We start from the raw sequence: 18,208 nt of genomic DNA, 5'->3' as shown, positions 1-18,208 counted from the left end.
ATCCTGGGGCGGGAATATTCCTGCGTGGCCTGCGTCAGTGTGCGTGAGAATGAACGCACGCCGATATGGCGAAGTAATCTTTGGTATGAAGGGATAAAATCTCCTTTGTCTGCTGCACCTGATCGAGTACCAGCGTGAGGACTACAGCCAGTGCGGACCGATGAGGTCAGAGAGCATGCCGGGAAGTATGCAAGTTCACATGGAGCTCTGCAAATCAACTCCAGAGTTAGTTTCGATTGTGTTTGTGTGCATGCATACACGCTCAGCTTGCTTGTGCAGAGTTTTTTATTTATTTATCAGAAGTTATGTGTTTTTAAAGCTTAATTATTTTTGACATACGTATTTTAGAGATGATTGCTGATAGCAGTTTGCCTACAAACTGGTTGATTTAGATTGTCCATCTCTGACGGTGATGTTTCCCACTTTAAAGGCCACGGCGCAGCGGATTGCACCCTTTCTTAGCACAGATTTGTTGGGGAGGGTCCTAGTGGCAGCTCTGCGGCCCCCATCCTCTGTCCGGTCTATATTTTCTTCTGTCATGTAGGTGCACTGCATGTTCTCAGATCCTGGTTTTTCCCTGGGCTTGTGTGGAGACTGTCACCTATCAGGTGTTTATTCCTTCAGGAATACATGTCAGTCATGACAGAAATTTAGTTTTTCACAAACCTTGTTAGCATATTTCTCTATAGATAATAAACATCATACAATCTGAATGATTTTAATCAGATCTGCCCCCATTTTGATTCAAATGACCATGGGTTATGATAGCTGAAATAAAAGAATCGTTTCAAGCACCCCATTCTTTTAAATGAACTGTTCTATTCTCCTTAACCCTCCCTCCTGAGCTAATCAGAAGACTCTGGGACTCCTCACCCTTTTCTGATGTCTTCCTCACCTTGTCCCAGAGTACATACTGATCTGTAGTCTGCAATGATGTTGTTGTTGTTCCTCTGTTGTTTCATTTGCAGCAACATATGCAGGGTGTCGGCACTGCTGTCTTTGCGGGTCCAGCCGTCTGTAAACTGACGCCACAATGAGTCTGGTTCTTCACGATCTGCTGGCCTGCTGCAGAGGCTTGGAAAATGACAAGGCTACAGAGAGGAAGGTGAACAAACTTTAAGGAAATCAAATTCAATGTTTTTTTTGTCTCTCTCCAATATCATCAGCCAATTCATCACTTATTTTGTTCCCTCCTTTGTGGAACCAGAAAGAAACCGAGCGCTTCAAAAGACTCATTCGGTCGAAAGAGGTCATCCAAGAATTGGATCGCACCTCTGGGACTAAAGCTAAAAGCTCCAGTCAGCTCACATGGGACGCTGTGTTCAGGTGAGTCTCTGCAGATATCAGAAACTGGTGTCTATGCTCATTCATTTCTTAGTACTGGGATTTTTTTTTCTTTAATTTGCGCACACTGTTAAACTTTTGTCCTGTTTTTTTTTTTCTTTTAACACTTTCCTTCTAAAACTCCTTACCTAGTTGAAATCAAATCGGGTTTAAACTTTTTCAGCTAGCCGTTGCCTTTCGCAGCGAAAATGCTGTATCGGACTAAAACATTGATTTTTTGTTTTTTTTTGTTTTGCACAATCCATCTCCACCCCCATCAGGTTCCTGCAGCGTTACGTCCAGAAGGAGACGGAGAGCCTGCAGTCGAGTAAATCCAACGTCACAGCGACCACGCTGGCCACGCGGCAGAAGAAGATGGCTGAAACGTGCTGTTTGGTCAAATTCTTCATTCGCTACGCAAACAAACGTAAGCTAGTCCAGCTCTGGGTTAGAATTACCTCCAGTCGGTCGAGGCAGATGGCCGTTCATACTGAGCCCGGTTCTGCTGGAGGTTTTTCCTTCCCGCTAATGGGAAGTTTTTCTTTCCACTGTCGCTTCATGCTTGCTCAGTATGAGGGATTGCAGCAAAGCCATGGACAATGCAGACGACTCTCCCTGTAGCTCTACGCTTCTTCAGGAGTGAATGCTGCTTGTCGGGACTTTGATGCAATCAACTGGTTTCCTTATAAAGGCCATTTTTTTTACCAATCTGTATAATCTGATTAAATTTGACTTTGTAAAGTGCCTCGAGATGACATGTTTCATGAATTGGCGCTATATAAATAAAATTGAATTGAATTAAACATAATTATGCGAGGTTAGTTAAAATCATTTTTATGGATAATATTTGGGGCATGCATCAAACAACCTTTTATTACCTAACCGTAGTTTCCAACACTGAAACTTCTCTTTACTTTATCATGTTAAGACCATAATCTCTAATTGGAAGTCCTTCAAATGTGTCTAAATTGGTTTTAGGTGTTGGTGTTGGCTGGACCACTCTAACCCATGAATATGATGGGATTTAATCCACTTTTGCAGTCTAAAACAAGTTTGCTTACAGGGTGGGGCAGAGTTAGTTTTCTGCCACAGGTGTTAGCACGTAAACACAAAAGTTTATTTATTTATTTATATTTTTAATGCTTGTAAAACTGATATGTGTGGAGATGCAACGTGGGCCGCAGTTCCAGGGTCTGTTTTGGCTGCAGGTGGGCCTCGTCTGAAATGCAGCGAGCTGCTGAGACACGTGATGGAGGTGCTGCAGAGTCCCTTCCTCTGCTCAGCGTACGGAGAAAACTACAGCAGCCTCCTGTTGAAGGACATCCTCTCTGTCCGCAAGTACTGGTGCGACATCCCTCGGCAGCAGTGGCAGAGTAAGTGGCCATTGGTCTGAAGTGGAAGTTGTCCTGAAGCATTCATTCTGGCCCTGGTTAAGAACCGGGATTGGTTCCTTGCAAAACAAGTCCAGCGTTGTTGTTTCTTTTTTTTTCTTCTCTGCTTTACTTTTCACCAAATATTTCTGAAAAATGTGAGAAATCTCAGAAACCTCTCAGAGCTTAGCGATTGTCGAAAGCGTTTGGGTCACGCTCGCATCGTAGTTATGTCCTTCATCTTCATTTAAAACTGTAAACCTGATCGCACTTTCTGTTGACCTTTTATAAAATACAAGGCTTATTTTTATTCCTTTATCAACTAAAAAAAAAGGTGAAACTATTACAGTTTTCCCATACAGTGTATGCCTTTCCAGTCTCATGCATCAATATTCATTTCCAAAGCCCCTTTATAAAATGTTAGCAGTCTTAGGGTTAGAAGATGCTTGCAAGTGATGTAAAAACAACTTAAACAAGTCTTAAAAACACACTTTCAGTATAGTGCATTACATTCATCGAACAGTCATTAATGATCAGGTTTACCAGTACTTTTTTAAAATGGATTTTGATTTGCTTTCTGTTTAAATGTTGCAGCTCTGTTGTCTTTTACTAATATTAAGGTTAAAATTACATAAGAGGCATTAGTTTCATAAACTGTACTGTGTTACTTATCTGATAAAACCTACATCAATAAGCGTTCTACCAACACTCTAGTGCAAGACGTGTTTTTGCCTCTCAGTGGAACTGTGGATATGAAGAAAGTCCTTAACCCATCCTCTTCACACTAAACTATATAGTTTAGATAATGATTCATTCCACTGCTAGGTTTAAATTCAAAGTCTTTTCTTTTTGTCCAAGATGCTTGTTTCTTTTGGGAAATGAGACGGCATATCTGAAAAGAAAATAAAGCAAAGGAGTATCAGTGTAGGGAAAATATCAATTTTATTTAAGTGAATAAAAAATGGAAGGTCAAAAATTATTTATACCTTTTCTCAAAAATCAACAGAAAAGTTATTTTTGGCATTACAGCAGTCAAAGCCTTTTTGTAATTGCTGACCAGCTTTTTGGAAGTTCCCTCTGATATTTTGATGATTTGTCTTTGGTAATGAGCTCAAAGTCTTTTAGGCTGCAAGTCCTCCTGGCCATCTCCCTAAATCTTCCTCTGCAGATTCTTTAATGGATTCAGGCCGAGACAATGGCTGAGCATTTATTATTACCTGTTGATAAAATCCAAAGATGACTTTTAACCTAAATCTGCCCGTTCAGAAACTCTGAAAGCCGTGAGCCAGAACGTGAAAAGTCTGCATCAAAACTAGTTTGTGGTTAGTCTGTGGTCATAACTGAGCCAGATCTATGCACAGATTGATGTAAACATGTGTAAGTTACTTAATGCCCATTTTTTTATTTTAATTAGACTATTATCCTTTCATAAAATAAAAGTTCAGAGATATTTTTTGCTTTTGCTTTGTACTCCAGGTCAAAGATCTAAATCTAAATCAGGACATCTGCTGGAGGCAATGTGGTCAAAAGCAGGCTAACTTCTATGTTTTTTGGAGGTTCATGAGGTCCTGGAAGAGGTCTTTAAAAGGAAAATAAGATACAACTGTTGTATTTTGGAGATCTTTCTGTAATGCACTTTTCAAAAGCGGATGTTTTTACAAAGGCTATAACTCGAAATTGGTTGAGTTCAAAAACGCCTACATTAAACCAGTGGATAGATCAGATTTATAATATTTTCAAAATGGAAAGGATTACCTTTAAACTGAAGTTGGAGATGGATATATTTCAGGATTACTGGTCAAAGTGGTTGACTTATGTGATTGTAAAAAGGCACGGTTTTGTATATTGTCATATTTGTATAGTTGCCCCCACTGTTGAACAACCTTAATGTGTGTTTTTGTTGTTAACAAAAATGAACTAAAAAAATAAATGTTTTGTTTGACATCTGAGGCTCCCAATCAGTAGATTAATCGGTAAATCTCCCTAAATGGTTATTTTTATCTCTTGTGTTACTAAAAATGAGTCGGATCAACTCATTGGACTGACTGGATCTGAGAGCCGCTTTATGTTGACACGTAATATTTTCTTAGTTTCTGGGAGACATTTAGAAATATTTAGAATATCCTACTCCCTGCTGTGGGCCCCTAGTTGTCATCTTTTACATTTTTTTGTAAATTATTTCGTAGTTAAAACGTTGATTTAATTAAAAGTATGCTCTACTTGCCTTGTTACTTTTTGATCTAAAGGTCTTTTGGAGTTGTACTGTGGCTTGTTCAGCTCCTCCTCCAAATCCATCAACCGAGTGCTGCTGAGCAGAGTCATCTACGCGGTGGTGAAGGGCTGCTGCACACAGACCGAGGGATTCAACGACGCAATGTTCACCTTCTTCTCTAAAGCTATGCTCAACGCCAGGTAAAAACTCCTGCCCCGTGCTGCTCTGCCTGGAAAAAAAATGTTGTTTTGGCGTCGTCGTGTTATAAACTGTGACGGTACATGAACACACATGTTGCCTGTCAGGCAGGAGAAACACCTGAGTGTCCTGGAGCATCTGGTGTCGGCGCTGAACGTCTTCCTGAGGGCCGCCGCCATGAACTGCCGGATGAGGGTGTGTCGCCTCGGAGAGGAGCTGCTTCCCTCTCTGCTGAACGTCTGGGCGGACATGAGGCCGAGCGCCAACCTCAAGGAGGAGATCGTGGAGTTCTTCAACCTGCAGCTCCGGGTCCACCATCCGAAGGGAGCCAAGACGCCGGACGCAGGTGCGGTGATGTTTCCTGTTTCAGAAGGAGAAGGTTTCAGCTACTGAGGGCTCTGATGGTGTCCTGCCACTTCAGCTGGTCTTTATAGCTGCAGTTGCACCGTTAAGGCAAAGCGAGGCTAGTTTGTGTGTATAGCATCCTTCACCTGGAGGTATTTCCAGGTGTTTATGAGATCATAATCGAATACAGGTGAAGAAAATACATTAAAAGAATAATAGGAAAAAATAGGCATCAGAAAAGAAACATTAGAAAGCACATTTAAGTCCCTTAAAAGACGTCATAAACATTCTCTGATGGAGTAATCTTGGAACTTTATTGGCACGCTGCAGTAAACATGTTTTCAGGCCTGATGTACAAGAGCGTGTTCAGATTATCTGAGCTGGGTCCTGAACGAAGGAGCTCAGCAACTAAATGCTGCTTCCCCCGGTTTATTTCTGTTCCTACCAACACGGAGGCGTCTACATGGTCGCAAAGTAACACGTGGTGATCTCTTAATCTGTGCGTAACACTGATTTGCGATATAAGAAACAGAAATACGATCGCAGGCAGATGAGCTTTCAGTTCACGTTGCTACAACGGTGGAATTAAAAGGGGCGGGGCTCAAGACTTGCAGCCGTCAGCTGCGGGAGCCTCAAAGTGAACGGCTGCAGTTTAAACTCTAACATCAGGTTTGGAGCACACTGCAAAAAGAGAACAAAAAGTAAGTCAAAATTTCTTTAAAATGCTGTATTTGCTGTTGATTTAGTCTTAGACTTAGACATCTTTATTTGTCATTTTGTATGTACAGAGAGCATACAGAACGAAATTTCGTTGCATACAGCTTGTAATTAAAAAGTAAACAGTTGAAATGTAAACAATGGAGGAGAAGAGAACAGTGAAAAACCATTTGTATGTGCAGAAATGATTGTGCAAAAGGCATTTGTGCAAAAATGCATTGGGAAACTACAAGTTCGGCAGCATTTCTAATGCTAAATAGAGATGCAATGATGCAAATGTGCAAGGTAAATAAGATGATTTGCCAATGGAATAAGATTTTTGCACTTAAAATAGGAACAACTCAATCATCTTATTTCAAGTGAAGTATATCTAATTTTCTTATTTTAGGGGTAAAAGTACTCATTCCATTGGCAGATCATCTTATTTACCTGCTTAATTCAAGGACAAATGTACTAATTTCAAGAACATTTTACTTACTTGTAGTTCCCTTTTTGCAGTGCATAAAGCGGAGTTATCAAAAACGATAAACCGACTCTGAAAACGGCATTCAAATTTGACAGTAGTAGAAATGTGACACGAAACTCTCAACCAATACACGACGGTCGCTCTTTTTTTTTTTTTTTTTTTTTCTCTCTGCAGGCGCTCACGCGGAGGACTGGACCAGGTGGCGCAGTCTGCTGTACAGCCTGTACGACGCCTTGGTCAGGGAGATCAGCCACATCGGCAGCAGAGGGAAGTACGTGACGGGCACCAGGCACATCGCCGTCAAAGACGACCTCATCGAGGTCACTGCCGACATCTGCCACCAGGTGGGAAACAGACCAGGTCAGCTTTGGGCTGCGGTCCTCCGTATCTGTCGTATCTTTTCCATCGTCTTGTGTTTTGCCCTCAGCTGTTCAGCGATGACGGCGACGCCCACGCGCTGGAGGTCACTCAAGGCTCGCTCAGAGGGATGCAGGTGGGCAGCCCCGGCCACGGAGCGGCCAGCAAGCGCCGACGCATCGAAATGGGCTGGGACGTTCTCCGCGACCACCTGCAACCGCAGCAGAGCGACTTCGACGTCATACCGTGGTATGGAGGTCGCCACGCCGGTCGGTTAGAAACCCATTCCTGTGCCGAGCTTCAAACCCGCGTCTTCCTCCCTCAGGCTGCAGATCACTGCGGCGCTGGCCTCCAAGTACCCGTCCATGGTGCCGGGCAGGGAGCTGGTGCAGCTGCTGTCGGTGCTGTGTCAGCTGCTGGCGGAGCAGCGGAGAGGAGACCGGGGGCCGTACGTGCTGCGCTGCCTCAGGGAGGTGGCCCACTGCCAGGCCCGCATCCCGCAGAGAGCCCAGGTCCACAGGGCGGAGCTGGGCAGGATCTGGGCTCGGATATGGCCCCTGGCGCTGCGCGGGGTCAGCTCGCCTCAGACCGAGTCCCTCAGCCTGGACCTGCTGGCCTCCATCGTCCACAGGGGGCTGGTCGACGCCGACAGGGAGTTCTGGAAACTCTTCCGCGCGTCGGCGTGCAAACCCACCTGGTGCGTCGAAGCGGTTCATGCATGAGAAATGTGTGCGAGTCCGCACTGCAAAAATAGACCCAGAAATAAGAACATTTTTTCTTGAAATGAAACTATTTTTCCTTGATTATACAGATTGGGTCAGATTATACAGATTGGTCAAAAATGGCCTATATAAGGAAACCAGTTGATTGCTTCAAAGTCCCGACAAGCAGCATTCACTTCTGGAGAAGCGTAGAGCCACAGGAAGAGTCGTCTGCATTGTCCATGGCTTTGCTGCAATCCCTCATACTGAGCAAGCATGAAGCGACAGTGGGAAGAAAAACTCCCCATTAACGGGAAGGAAAACCTCCGGCAGAACCGGGCTCAGTGTGAACTGAGCCCGGTCCTTGATCCTTGAATAACATTTTTGCACTTAAAATAGGAACAATTCATCTCTCTCTCTTTTTCTTCATAGTAGGTACACCTGGTCTGGTGTTCTGTTAACTGTGACATCATCCAGGGAAGACAGATCACCCGCTACTACCATCTAATGTAGAACAGATTACTAGATCAATGTGTGCTTCTGTGCTTTATTGTTTCTCTTGTTGTGTCTCTGTTCTGTCTTCTGTAACCCCCAGTCGGTCGAGGCAGATGACCGTTCATACTGAGCCCGGTTCTGCTGGAGGTTTTCCTTCCCGTTAATGGGGAGTTTTTCTTCCCACTGTCGCTTCATGCTTGCTCAGTATGAGGGATCGCAGCAAAGCCATGTACAATGCAGACGACTCTCCCTGTAGCTCTACGCTTCTCCAGGAGTGACTGCTGCTTGTCGGGACTTTGATGCAATCAACTGGTTTCCTTATATAGGACATTTTTGACCAATCTGTATAATCTGACCCAATCTGTATAATATGATTGAACTTGACTTGGTAAAGTGCCTTGAGATGACATGTTTCATGATTTGGCGCTATATAAATAAAATTGAATTGAATTGAAGTGCAGTATATTTAATTATCTTGTTTTAGGGGTAAAAATACTCATCCCATTGGCAAAAAATCTTATTTACCTGCTCAAATCAAAGGCCAAATACATTTATTTCAAGAATATTTTCCTTATTTTAGGTCTCTTTTTGCAGTGGCGTAGAACGAGTCTCTCACCTGTGCATTTGCTCTTTTGGCAGGAGCGCGGCGCTCTGTCTTGCCCAGGCCATGCTGACGTGGCCGATCCCGAAGAACGTCCTGTCAAGTTCAGGTGTCGACTACACGGGCGCCCCGGAGGGGAGCGCCTCACCCAGCATGAAGGAGAGCCTCATAGCCTGGCTGCTGATGAGCGACCAGAACGATGAGCTGGAGGACAGCTGCACACCTCACCCCGTGATCTGCAGGTTGCTGCTCAATTTACTGCTCATTCACTGTGTACCAGTTTAGGTGTTTGAACTGTAAAACAGACAACTTTCACATTAAAATGGAAAGTACGGCGCCTGAAAAAGTGTTTATAGCCCTTGAACTTTTAATCTTTAGTCAATTTGTTTATAATCAAATTTGATTTCATTTGTTTACAGCTCACCTGGCACCAGGTTTAGGGTTGTTGTCTGCCGCTCTGATTCTAAGGATCTGTAGATGTTTGGCCTTGCTCTGATCGGTTTCCAGCTGTGCCTTTATTTAGACGGTGGTCTGAGCTGAGCGTATAAAACATGTAGATCTGGACATAACATGGTTGGGATGTGTTTTTTTTTTTTTTTAGTCCTGCGTTAAACTCAATGTGTTCTTGATGCTGTTCCTTAAGTAATGTTCCACCCAAGCCTCTTATTTACTAAGTGATTCTGAGGGCGACTGGTTGCACTGAACTTTATTTAGCTTTCAGGGTATATTTATTGCAGGTATTATAAAATCTCTATAATCTACATTGAGTGGCGGTAAAACTTTATGGACTGTAGCCGACGCTTAAAGCCACTGGAGTGTTTTTAAACCGGAATCTCACGGTTGACGCGCATTTGCCGTGGTGAGACGGTTAACAGGAAATGTCCAGACGCTGTTCTTGCAATTAAAAGCCGATTTATTCTCACTTTTGCTTGCTTATAAAACAAAAGATGATACAGGCGGCCAGCTGTGTGGGGACAGCGTGTCCCGGCCCAGCGGTCAAAACCGATTCACCTTTCCTGGTGAAACACACACCCATACACACATCATTTGCTGTCTTATTATAATATTATAATTTACACACATTGGTTTCTACATGGGATATTGATCAGGGTTCCCGCGGATCCTTAAAAAGTCTTAAAAGGCATTGAATTCTGTAATATAAAACTAAGGCCTTAATTGGCATTAAAATGTCTTAAATCAATCTTTCTTAGGTCTTAAAATTGTTACCAGGTCATAAATAGGATTTTATTTTTGTAATCCTTACCAAACAGTAAAATAATTGACACAATTATATATTTTTTTTAATTTATCAAACGGCTCAATGTAACCATTATTGGTTCTGTCCCGATAGCGGAACCAATAAAAACCGTTGCGGTCGGACCATAGCTGTGAAAAAAGAGTTGGCACTGGTTATGTTGTGGTTTTTAAAACTGATTTATAGTTTATTTTAGTAGGGAACAAAACAAAGTTTGTGAATTCAGTTCAGTAGTTGTTAAATATATATCTGTAATTTGTGTGTTTTTAGCTTTCTTCCTATATGGAATTTTTTAAATAATTTTAAACATGTCTACTGGGGCAGAAAGTATTGGTTTATGTTTATGTGGCAACCAGGTTTATCTTGTTTATCGTGAAGTTGGTCTTAACTTTTTATTTCAAGTGGCATTAGAAAGCCTTAAAAAGTCTTGAATTTAACTTGCCTTATGCTGTGGGAACCCTGTTGATACTTTTGAAAGACAATATAGCTTTTGTTAACGTGTGCTCTAGTTTATTGACTTTTATTGCCGCCCAAATGTTATGTTTTCTGTGAAATCCTTATTTTGTGCTGTATTTTAAAGCCTGCATGGGTGATTGTGGTGTTGTCTGCAGAGACTTTCCTCATAATCTTATAGCCGGCATCCTGGTTTCGCTGACCTTCAAAGACACCAGGGCGGGGCTGAAGTTTCTGCTGGGTGCTGAAGGGCTAAAAAGGTAAAAAACAGAGGCCATCTCAGTTTTATCACAGCTAAATATACATTAACACAGATAATGTATCTGGTTTAAACTCAGCGCTTTATTTTTTTAGTGCCTCTCTCCAAGAAGACGTTTCCCCCGACGCCAAAGACGAGCTGGAAGACATCGAGACGCTGTACCAGCAGTTCAGCTTCAACGCGCCGCCGTCGGAGGTCAGCGCGACCGCCGGCGACGCGGGGAAGACCGCGCCGGCCGAGATCCCGCCGGCCGCCGTCCCCGCCCTCAAGAGCAGGCTGGAAAGGAGCCTGCTGTCCGTGGCTGACAGCCTGCTCAGCTGCTACTCCCCCGACGTGAGTGGAGCTTGACGTGTTCGCCCTGCTGGCTCCTTCCAAGCTAACGCCCGCTCCTCTCTGATCCTCCGCAGTCTCAGTCCACCCCCCCTGAGTGCCTGGTGCGCTGTGTGAGCCAGCTGACGGGCGCGCTGGCCGCTTTCGTCTCCACGGGGCTTCTGGCAGAGGAGGAGGCCTGCCGCTCGCAGCTTTTCACCAAAGCCAAGGTCTAGACTGCAAAAACTGAACTAAAAATAAGCAAGATTTTCTTAAAATCAGTGCGTTTGTCCTTGATTTGAGCAGGTAAATAAGACTATCTGTCAATGGAATAAGATTTTTGCACTTAAAATAGGAACAATTCATCTCCGTCATCTTATTTCAAGGCAAGGCAAGGCAAATTTATTTGTATAGCACAATTCAGTACAGAGACAATGCAAAGTGCTTTACATGATTAAAATATAAGAATAAAAGCAAGTAGGGATAGAATGTAGAAAAAAAAACATTTGAAAACAGTAAAACAGTTTAACTGGAACATTCAAAAGCAATCCTAAACAAATGTGTTTTTAATCTTGATTTAAAGGAATTCAGGCATTTAGCACTTTTACAGTTTTCTGGAAGTTTGTTCCAGATAAGTGGAGCATAGGAACTAAATGCTGCTTCTCCGTGTTTGGTTCTGGTTCTAGGTATGCAGAGTAGGCTGGAGCCAGAAGACCTTAATGGTCTGGATGGTTGATACACTGATAACAAGTCTGTGATGTATTTAGGTGCTAATCCATTCAGGGATTTATAGACTAACAGAAGTATTTTAAAGTCTATTCTCTGAGATACAGGGAGCCAGTGTAAGGACTTTAGAACTGGGGTGATGTGCTCTACTTTCTTAGTCTTAGTGAGGACGCGGGCAGCAGCGTTCTGGATCAGCTGCAGCTGTCTGATCCACTTTTTAGGCAGACCTGTGAAAACACAGTTGCAGTAATCAATTCTACTAAATATAAACGCATGGATTATTTTTTCCAGATCCTGCTGAGACATTAGTCCTTTAATCCTGGAAATGTTCCTCAGGTGATAAAAAGCCGACCTTGTAATTGTCTTTAGATGCTTTTGGAGGTTCAGGTCTGAGTCCATCACTACACCCAGATTTCACTATTTGCCAACACTATTGGCAAATAGTGTTGGCAAATAGTGTTATTTAAAGTGCAGTTTATCTAATTATCCTATTTTAGGGGTCAAAATACTCATTCCATTGGCAGATCATCTTATTTCCCTGCTCAAATCAAAGGACAAATACACACATTTTAAGAAACTTTCACTTATTTTTAGTTCCCTTTTTGCAGTGTACTCGCTTCAGTGCGTAAAAATCTAGTCCATTCTCGTGGTTTCCGTAGAGCTAAATGTTTTTTTTTGTTGTTTTTTTTGGTATCCAGGCTGTGGCCCAGGACCTCAGCGGCTTCGTTTCCAGCGTGAAGGTGAAGATGAGCGAGGAGGGAACCATGTCCGCTCTCAGGTCGCTGATGAAGCTCTGCACGCGCTGCACCAGCAGAAGAGCTACGGTGACCGCCGCCGCCGTTGTTGTCACGTCTCTGATCAAAAAGTTCAATAAGCGGGAAGTTTCAGTGGTTTAAATGAGTCTCGTGTTGTTTTCCCCCCACAGGGTCACGTCGGATCACTCTCCTCGCGTTTGTTTTTGATGACTCTGCCCCCCGGCCTGCTGAAGGAGCTGGCAGAGATCTGCAAACTGCTCGTGGTACGTGGCTGACTTCAGACGACCGCCGCGTCACCCTGCTGACCAGGAAGCCGCTTTCCTGATCTCTCTGCGTCTCTCCGCCGCAGCTGAACAACGTTTCTAAGCGAGCCGGCGTGGCGGACGACGACGACCAGATGGAGGACGAGTGGGAAACGACCAGAAATCCCCCGGCGGGTCACGACATCGACCTGTTTGAAGACGGCGAGGAGGCCCAGAGCAGCGCCAACGGGAGCCACGGGCAGAAGGAGGACAGCGCCGACGCCTCCTGCGGCCCAGGTGAGAGCAGACCTCGTCTTTACTGAGAGATTCACAGGTAGAAGCTGCTGCCTCAGGTATGTGGAGCTACATTTTGTTGTCCGGGGCTTCACTTTTGTCTTCTGGACTTTGACTGGGTCATTTTGACAAAACCAATATGCTTTGAATGAATTTGTTCAGTGCACAGCTAAAAGTTGCCTTTTTACGTCTTGATACACTGCAAAAACGGATCTAAAAACAAGTAAAATCTTCTTAAAGTTAGTCTATTTGTCCTCGATTTGAGCAGGTAAATAAGATTATCTGCCAATGGAATGGGTATCTTTATCCCTAAAATAAGATAATTAGACATCCTGCACTTGAAATAAGATGGAGATGAATTGTTCCTATTTTAAGAGGAAAAATCTTATTCCATTGGCAAATACTGGTATTTACCTGCTCAAATCAAGGACAAATACACTTATTTTAAGAAAATTTAACTTATTTTTAGTTTTGTTTTTGCAGTGTAGGTTTTCCTCTTTTCTGTTTTAGTTAAAAAAAAAAAAATGTCAGAAAAGTTTGAACTGTTCAGGTGGTAAAATGACCAAACTAAAGAACCGGCTGCCTGATTCATGGCTCTCCCTCTACCAGGCGCCAAAAGCCTCCTGACAGACGACTGTCTGGGAAAGCAGGACCTGGCTCTCCTTGCAGTCCTGGACTTCCTGTGCGAGTGCAGCTCCGCCCAGCCCCCCCATGGCCTCCTCTTTACTCCTCAGGAGGTGCGGCGCAGGCTGCTGCTCCTGCTGGAGGACGTCGACTTCGGCAAATCTCTGCACCTCAACACGGTGGGTAACAGCCGGTACACTGCAAAAACGCAACTAAAAATAAGCAAATTTTTCTTAAATATAGTGTATCTGTCCTTGATTTGAGCAGGTAAATAAGACTACCTGCCAATGAAATAAGATTTTTGCACTTAAAATAGGAACAACTCATCTCCATCATCTTATTTCAAGTGCAGGATGTCTAATTATCTTATTTTAGGGGTCAAACATACTTGTTCCATTGACAGATAATATCATTTACCTGCTCAAATCAAGGAGAAAAACCCAAATTTTAAGAATATTTTACTTATTTTTAGGTCGGTTTTTGCAGTGTAGACAGCCAACAGGTGTGACGGCCTTTAGCTGAACGCCGCTTCTCTTTCAGTATCTCGTGCTGCTGAAGAAGCTTCCTGCCGAGGACTCGCTGTCTCCGGAGGAGTTTGATGCCCTGCTCCGTCCTCTTGCGTGAGCAGCCGTTTCCTTTTTTTTTGTTTGTTTTTTGTGGTTTCAGAGGAGGTGTGAGCCAGTTTGGATAAGCTCCCTGTCTTCCCTTTGTCTGCAGGGACTTGTGCTCTTTGTATCGGCAGGACCAGGAGATCTGCGCCGCCGTGCTGCTCAGCTTGTTGCCCTCCATACAGAGCCTGGGGAAGACCAGTCACACGGCCGAGGAGATGAGACACGTCCAGGGATCCCTCCTGCAAGTCCTGTCCGGCTTCTGGTAGGAAGCCCACATGGATGCGGCACAAAATCATTCCTTTTTGTAAATCTATCCTTTTTTTTTATGTAAAGACAAAGCATCGAATGCTGAAGACGTGAATATGTTTCAGTCTCTGCTTCACCTCTGCTGTTTTCCAGCTTCCTGAGCCAGACGGGCAAATGTGTGGCGACCGTGCGAGCCGCTTTAGTTCAGTGTCTCGTGGCCCTGCTGGAGGTAAAGTCCCAGAAACGTCGCCTTTTACACTGCAAAAACGGAGCTGAAAATAAGTCACATTTTCTTGAAATTAGTGCATTTATCCTTGATTTGAGCAGCTAAATAACATTATCTGCCAATGGAGTCAGTATTTTGACCCCTAAACTAACATAAATAGATATTCTGCGCCTGAAATAAGATGATAGAGATGAGTTGTTCCTATTTTAAGTGCTTAATATCTCATTCCATTGGCAAACTATCTTATTTACCTGCTCAAATCAAGGACAAATACACTCATTTCAGGAAAATTTGACTTATTTTTAGTTTTAGTTTTTGCAGTGTACAAAGAGTTTACTTCGCTGTCGTTCCCTAAAGGCGCCTCCAAACCCCGCAGCCAAATATAGTCTTTCAGCAGCATTCGGCACAAAGCATCCATTTATTTTCCCGCATCCTCTCACGCTTAGGCCGACCCGCTGTGCGACTGGGCTACCCTGACTCTCAGAGGGGCGGAGACGGAGAGGGACGCTCCCGTGTCGTCTGTTCTTCCATCTCACCTGGCAGATGCCCACCACCACGTCCGCATGCTGGTCGCTCTGTCCGTGGAGAGGTAAACCTCCGCTGAGCGGCTCCGCTAATGCCAAACCTGGATAAACTGGAAAAAAAAACGGGCACGCCTATAAGATCAGTTTAAGCTCTTTAGTCGGTGAAGATTTGGGACAAATTAGAGTTTTAACATCAACACAGACGAGTCCCAGATGTGGCTGATGGTGGGAGCGGATCCAGAGGAGCCTTCATTGTTTTGTGCCCTTCGTCAGCTTTTTTAATTGGCCGCCATGACGAGCCTGCCGCCATGCTAAACCGCTAATCTCTGAGTTCAGAAACTCATTTGTGCTCCCATGGGTATAGCGGTCAAACGTTTACATCGTTCTTACCTGCAGAATCTTCTCCTTTTTAAAAGGAGGTTTTTGATAACGGTGGTAAAATTTAGCAGAACTTGAATGTTTTAGGGTTTTAGGAAGGCAACAACCAACAGGACTGAACAAGACAGAGGGGAGGGTTGGGTTTAACTTTTTTAAAAGCTTAAGCATGAACTGGGGCTGAACATCTGCAGTCATATTCAGTAAATTAGAATAAGTTTTCTGATGAGGCTCCTTTGTCCGATTAAAAGTACCTTTTCATTAAACCCACATTTCTGCCTAAACGTTTTTTTAATTGTTGTGATGTAATTAATATTCTCATCCGAAATGTCGTGTTTTCTTTAGCTGTGAGCAGAAAATTAAAACATGAGTTGTTCTATGCATAATTGTTAATCTATGTAATGAGATCCACATTAAGCTCTGAGTTAGTCAATGTTAGGGCCACACACAGTGCAGTCAGCTTAGGACTTATTTTCTGTTGTTGTTGTTTTTCAGAATATACAAAAGCACAGTAAAAATGTGCTTTACGTCTACCTCTAACGCTACGCACAGTGCGTTTAAAAAATAAATTTAAAATAAAATCAGAAACATTAAAGATGCATTTAAATTTTGAGTTGATCCAATCCCACTCTAATCAGCTAAAATGATTTTAGCTATTATGTTGTTTGAGTGCAATAAATGCTGATTTTATTTTTATCCAGACTCAATGATTACTCATGTTAATTCAGGTGATATTTATCTTATTTTTATTTTTCAAATGAAAGAGAAACGCTACCTGTGCGTTCAACATTAAACTTTTAATTTAGTTTTAAAACAAAAAAAGTATGGAATAAAAAAAAATATATATATATATATATATATATATATATATATATATATATATATATATATATATATATATATATATATATATATATATATATATATATATATATATATATATATATAAACACGCACGTGTGTGTATCTGTGTTTCTTAGAAGATTTATTTATGAGTTAGACCAAACGTTTTAAGATCTAAACTTTTTTTCATCATCTTTGGCATTTTCTGCTCTGCCTCCAGGCTGTTTCTGGATTTAAGACCCAATCAGTCAGACAAGAGGAGGATGCTGCCGCTAAAGCACCAGCAGGCAGCGTTTGAGAACATCTACCTGAAGGCGCAGGAGGGGATGAGGCTTCCGGTGAGATCAAGCGGCTTCTCCTCTCGTCAGCGGCTGCGTTTTCTGTCGTTCCACTCAAACCTCTCTCCCTGGGGGTGGGATCGATCACAGAGGGGCAGCTCCTCCGAGGACACGCCGGACGAAACGCTGAACCGCAAAGCCACGCTGCTGAGGAGCCTGTCTGTGGTTCTGTGCTGCAGCCCCGTGTGTGAGAAGCAGTGCCTCTTCGCGCTCCTCCAGTCCTACAAAGAGAACAACGTGGAGGAGGAGCTCATCAAAAAGGTGACGGGTTGTCATGGCAGCAGCGAAACGGGTCCCCTCCATGTTGTCCTCTCTAAAACCGGGGAGGGGCCGCTGACAGCCTCACGGTTTGTGTTGCAGATGTTATGCAGCGTGTCCAAAGTGCAGAGCTACAGGAGCGTGAAGGCGTTCATCGCCTCCCACCTGTACTACCTGGTAGCAGAGTGGCTCGCACAGAGGCAGTCAGACGACCGCTACACTCTCGGCTCTTTCCCCTACAGCCTGCTGGACCACGACACAGTCAAAGATTTCTACGAGTCAGAACACGTTTTATCCCCCCCGTCATGTGCCGTTTTAACCAAACCGGCCTTTTCTCACACCCGCCTCCTCCTACGTTCTCAGCTCCTGCTACCAAGTGCTGATCCCCCACCTGGTCTTCCTGGACGACTTCGAGCAGGTGAGGTCCATCGGCCGGTGCCTGGAGAGGGACTGGAGGGACTTGCTGGCCGACTGTTTCCCCAAGATCATGGTGAACATCCTGCCGTACTTCGCCTTGAAAGGCCAGGACTCCCAGGTGGCGCAGCGGAGGGAGAAGGCGCACAGAGTGTACGACCTCCTCAAAGACGCCAGCTGTCTGGGCAAGCAGGTGAAGCCCAGTGTTGCTTAAAGGCTCTTTAGATTTAGGCAGAACACAGTTGTTTTATTCAGCTTTTTCTTAAGCAGAAATGGGAGTTTTGAAAGCAGTGAAATGTTGAGACTCCCTGATTTAAAGAGCAATTTCTTGTGGATCTATTACTAAGGAGCGAGTGAAACCAGGTTTACTCATAATTGATGTTTTCTGAGTTGGTCAGCAGTACTTTTATGTTAGTGTTGCACTAGTCAGTCGTCCAGGGATCAAAATGAGCCAATTTTCCCTTGTCTCTTCTTAGACATGATCACCATGATCAAACTACAAGTGCAACTGAATAAATCACGATGTAATCAATGCCAACAAAAATCAGTTTTTGTCTGTCTATGGGCATGAGTGGGATCGCGTTTCTAATACTTATTGTTTAATATGATGAGTTTAAGGACTCCGTTTCTTCTGGGAAAGCTTTCTGGAAGTTTTGGGGAGTTTCTTTATG

The 18,208-nt window shown here is 43.6% G+C and overlaps 1 protein-coding gene across 3 annotated transcripts in view; it reads left to right on the top strand.

Moving 5' to 3' along the window:
* Window positions 1–12: 12 nt before the first annotated feature.
* atm (ATM serine/threonine kinase) overlaps window positions 13–18,208 on the top strand; it is a 45,291-nt gene continuing 27,095 nt past the window's right edge. For 2 of the 3 annotated variants that reach the window (XM_036150271.1, XM_036150269.1), the window contains exons 1-26: window positions 13–165; window positions 969–1,105; window positions 1,208–1,326; window positions 1,605–1,750; window positions 2,532–2,696; window positions 4,940–5,105; window positions 5,211–5,449; window positions 6,806–6,975; window positions 7,059–7,237; window positions 7,314–7,685; window positions 8,824–9,027; window positions 10,652–10,753; window positions 10,848–11,085; window positions 11,160–11,291; window positions 12,486–12,611; window positions 12,713–12,805; window positions 12,892–13,081; window positions 13,688–13,881; window positions 14,243–14,322; window positions 14,420–14,575; window positions 14,713–14,788; window positions 15,232–15,374; window positions 16,748–16,865; window positions 16,956–17,126; window positions 17,226–17,401; window positions 17,487–17,730. In XM_036150271.1, coding sequence (XP_036006164.1) covers window positions 1,034–1,105; window positions 1,208–1,326; window positions 1,605–1,750; window positions 2,532–2,696; window positions 4,940–5,105; window positions 5,211–5,449; window positions 6,806–6,975; window positions 7,059–7,237; window positions 7,314–7,685; window positions 8,824–9,027; window positions 10,652–10,753; window positions 10,848–11,085; window positions 11,160–11,291; window positions 12,486–12,611; window positions 12,713–12,805; window positions 12,892–13,081; window positions 13,688–13,881; window positions 14,243–14,322; window positions 14,420–14,575; window positions 14,713–14,788; window positions 15,232–15,374; window positions 16,748–16,865; window positions 16,956–17,126; window positions 17,226–17,401; window positions 17,487–17,730 — 4,071 coding nt within the window. In that variant the 5' untranslated portion in view covers window positions 13–165; window positions 969–1,033. Of the gene's footprint in view, window positions 226–968; window positions 1,106–1,207; window positions 1,327–1,604; window positions 1,751–2,531; window positions 2,697–4,939; window positions 5,106–5,210; window positions 5,450–6,805; window positions 6,976–7,058; window positions 7,238–7,313; window positions 7,686–8,823; window positions 9,028–10,651; window positions 10,754–10,847; window positions 11,086–11,159; window positions 11,292–12,485; window positions 12,612–12,712; window positions 12,806–12,891; window positions 13,082–13,687; window positions 13,882–14,242; window positions 14,323–14,419; window positions 14,576–14,712; window positions 14,789–15,231; window positions 15,375–16,747; window positions 16,866–16,955; window positions 17,127–17,225; window positions 17,402–17,486; window positions 17,731–18,208 lie in introns of all 3 variants that reach the window. The other variant, XM_036150270.1, reaches the window with a different exon arrangement.

The sequence above is a fragment of the Fundulus heteroclitus genome, chromosome 18, assembly GCF_011125445.2.
Source record: "Fundulus heteroclitus isolate FHET01 chromosome 18, MU-UCD_Fhet_4.1, whole genome shotgun sequence".
NCBI lineage: Eukaryota > Metazoa > Chordata > Actinopteri > Cyprinodontiformes > Fundulidae > Fundulus > Fundulus heteroclitus.
Note: the sequence above shows the minus strand (reverse complement) of the source record. Positions and strands in the feature narration are given on the sequence as shown.